The sequence below is a fragment of the Chenopodium album genome, chromosome 25 (assembly GCF_948465745.1).
Source record: "Chenopodium album chromosome 25, dcCheAlbu1.1, whole genome shotgun sequence".
NCBI classification, from domain to species: Eukaryota; Viridiplantae; Streptophyta; class Magnoliopsida; order Caryophyllales; family Amaranthaceae; genus Chenopodium; species Chenopodium album.
In genome coordinates, this window is record NC_137858.1 from 11,905,398 (window position 1) to 11,907,428 (window position 2,031).

Here is a 2,031-nt window from a genome sequence, read left to right on the forward strand (position 1 = left end):
GACTTTATCGAACTTGGCTATTCTGGTGTTATGAGTCGTTGTTATGATTTTTTTTTTTTTTGACCTTTTTTTTGTGGTGTATTGTATTGTTGTAATATTTAATTACTATTTTAAAATGTCCGGATAATGGTATTTAACTAACATGTGATGGAATGCATTACATACCATCCAGGCCTTGGAAAGGTATGCAAACCCACAAGTATCAAAACCAATGAGGATGTCAATTATACCATCATAGGACAGGCTTAAATCACGGAGTTGTGTGGGTGTTTACGTGTTGCATGTACTTGCATGTACTTGTGGATAATGTAATCCAAAGGCATTATCCACATATATATCCTAGTCCCCCCCTATATATAAAAGTAGTGAAAGTAGTGAAAAAATTATACCCACAGTTATGAAAATGAATAAAAAATGTAAGACCAAATGTCAAAGATTAGACTTCGTCTTAGAAGGTGGTATACGCACAGGTGAGGTAACTGAAATTTACGGTGAAGGTGGCGTAGGTAAAACTCAAATATGCTTGCAGTTGGTATTGAATTGTACGTTGTTGCCGGAAGATGGTGGCTTATATGGATCCTCTATTTACATACAAGCGTGCCCGGTGTTTCCGGTTAGGAGGCTTAGTCAGATAAGTACACATCTTTTACAACACCACTCCATTGATGAAAATCCACTTAGTTTGGTTCAAGTGAAGAAGGTTGACAATCCTCAACAAATTCTATTAGTGTTGAACCAAGTGGAGCAAATGGTGTTGCAGTCACATGAAGGATGTAGGCACACCAGGGTAGTCGTGCTTGATTCTATAGCACATTTATTCCGCGACGACCATGACAACACATCTAAGGGATATTACGAACGGCACCGAACATTAGTGGCCGTAGCTAGAAAAATGAAACAAATCGCTGTAAGTTATAGCATTGCACTCATTGTCGTGAACGAGGTCACAGATGTGTTCGACGCAGCGTTTAGTTCGGGGAGCTCGTCCTTCAAAACCTTTACGTCGGGCCGGGAGGTCAAAGCATCCTTGGGGACTGCCTGGGGGGAGGGTTTTATTTCAAATAAGATGTTCATTTCAAAGCAATTCAACACAGACACTCAGTCATGGTACAGGGAGTGGATGGTAGTAAAGAGCAGCTCCCCACACCTTCAAGGGCGACGTTGTCCCTTTAGTGTAACAGCTACGGGTTTGTCAGAGTAGAGACATTGTATGTGACACTATCGTAGAGGTTGAAGGTTCCAATAATGTCCCACAGTATACCATCTTGACTCTACATGGTACCTATTATACTAAGGATGGTATCATATGGAGGTCAATAGTACTTATCATATGGAGGTCAATAGTACTTATCAGACCATAATTGGTACCACACACATTAGTGTCTTTCTTTGCTGTAATAAAAGTATTTCAATTAAATTATTTGAATGTGTAACCTATGCTCTATCTTTTATGCTATCTTTTATGCTAGATGGTATACTATTGGAATTTATAAGAGATACTAATCTAGCTTAGGGTGGTATTATGAAATGAACAGCTACTAGCACATTAATCCGTACACATGACATTAAATGCATACCAACAACATGAATTAAAGAAAGTGCATCAGAATGAATACATTTATACCCATATTTTATTGTACTTGCAACCTAAACAAAATATAACACTCTACTCTCCAAGTTGAATTGAATCATTGTTTGCTAAATTGTGTTACATTTTTTATTTTATCAAATTTGATCATGGGGAAAAAAGAACACGGTGAGTCTTCGTCAACCCATAATAGAGTCACAAGGAGCATGACCCGCAGGTACACGTATGCTGAAAAGGGAAAAGCTAAGGTTGAAGATTTTGACATATGCAAGGAACTGGAAGAACCGGGAGAGAGGGATGTCAAAGATTCCATAGGTGCCATAGTTCTGGAGAATCGGTCAAAGAATCTAATTCGGCCATTTCAACTAGTTGTTTACGGTGGTAAAGGTTCGGGTGCTATACGCGGTTTAAGGTTTCATCCCGATTATCCTTACTTTAGTCTA

General features: G+C 38.7%; 1 protein-coding gene across 1 annotated transcript; it reads left to right on the forward strand.

The window, feature by feature from the left end:
* The first annotated feature begins 403 nt into the window (after positions 1-403).
* On the forward strand, positions 404-1,201 carry LOC145613693 (DNA repair protein XRCC3 homolog). Its single transcript, XM_081668772.1, has one exon. The coding sequence runs from the start codon at positions 404-406 to the stop codon at positions 1,199-1,201; it is 798 nt and encodes a 265-aa protein (XP_081524898.1).
* Positions 1,202-2,031: the final 830 nt, after the last annotated feature.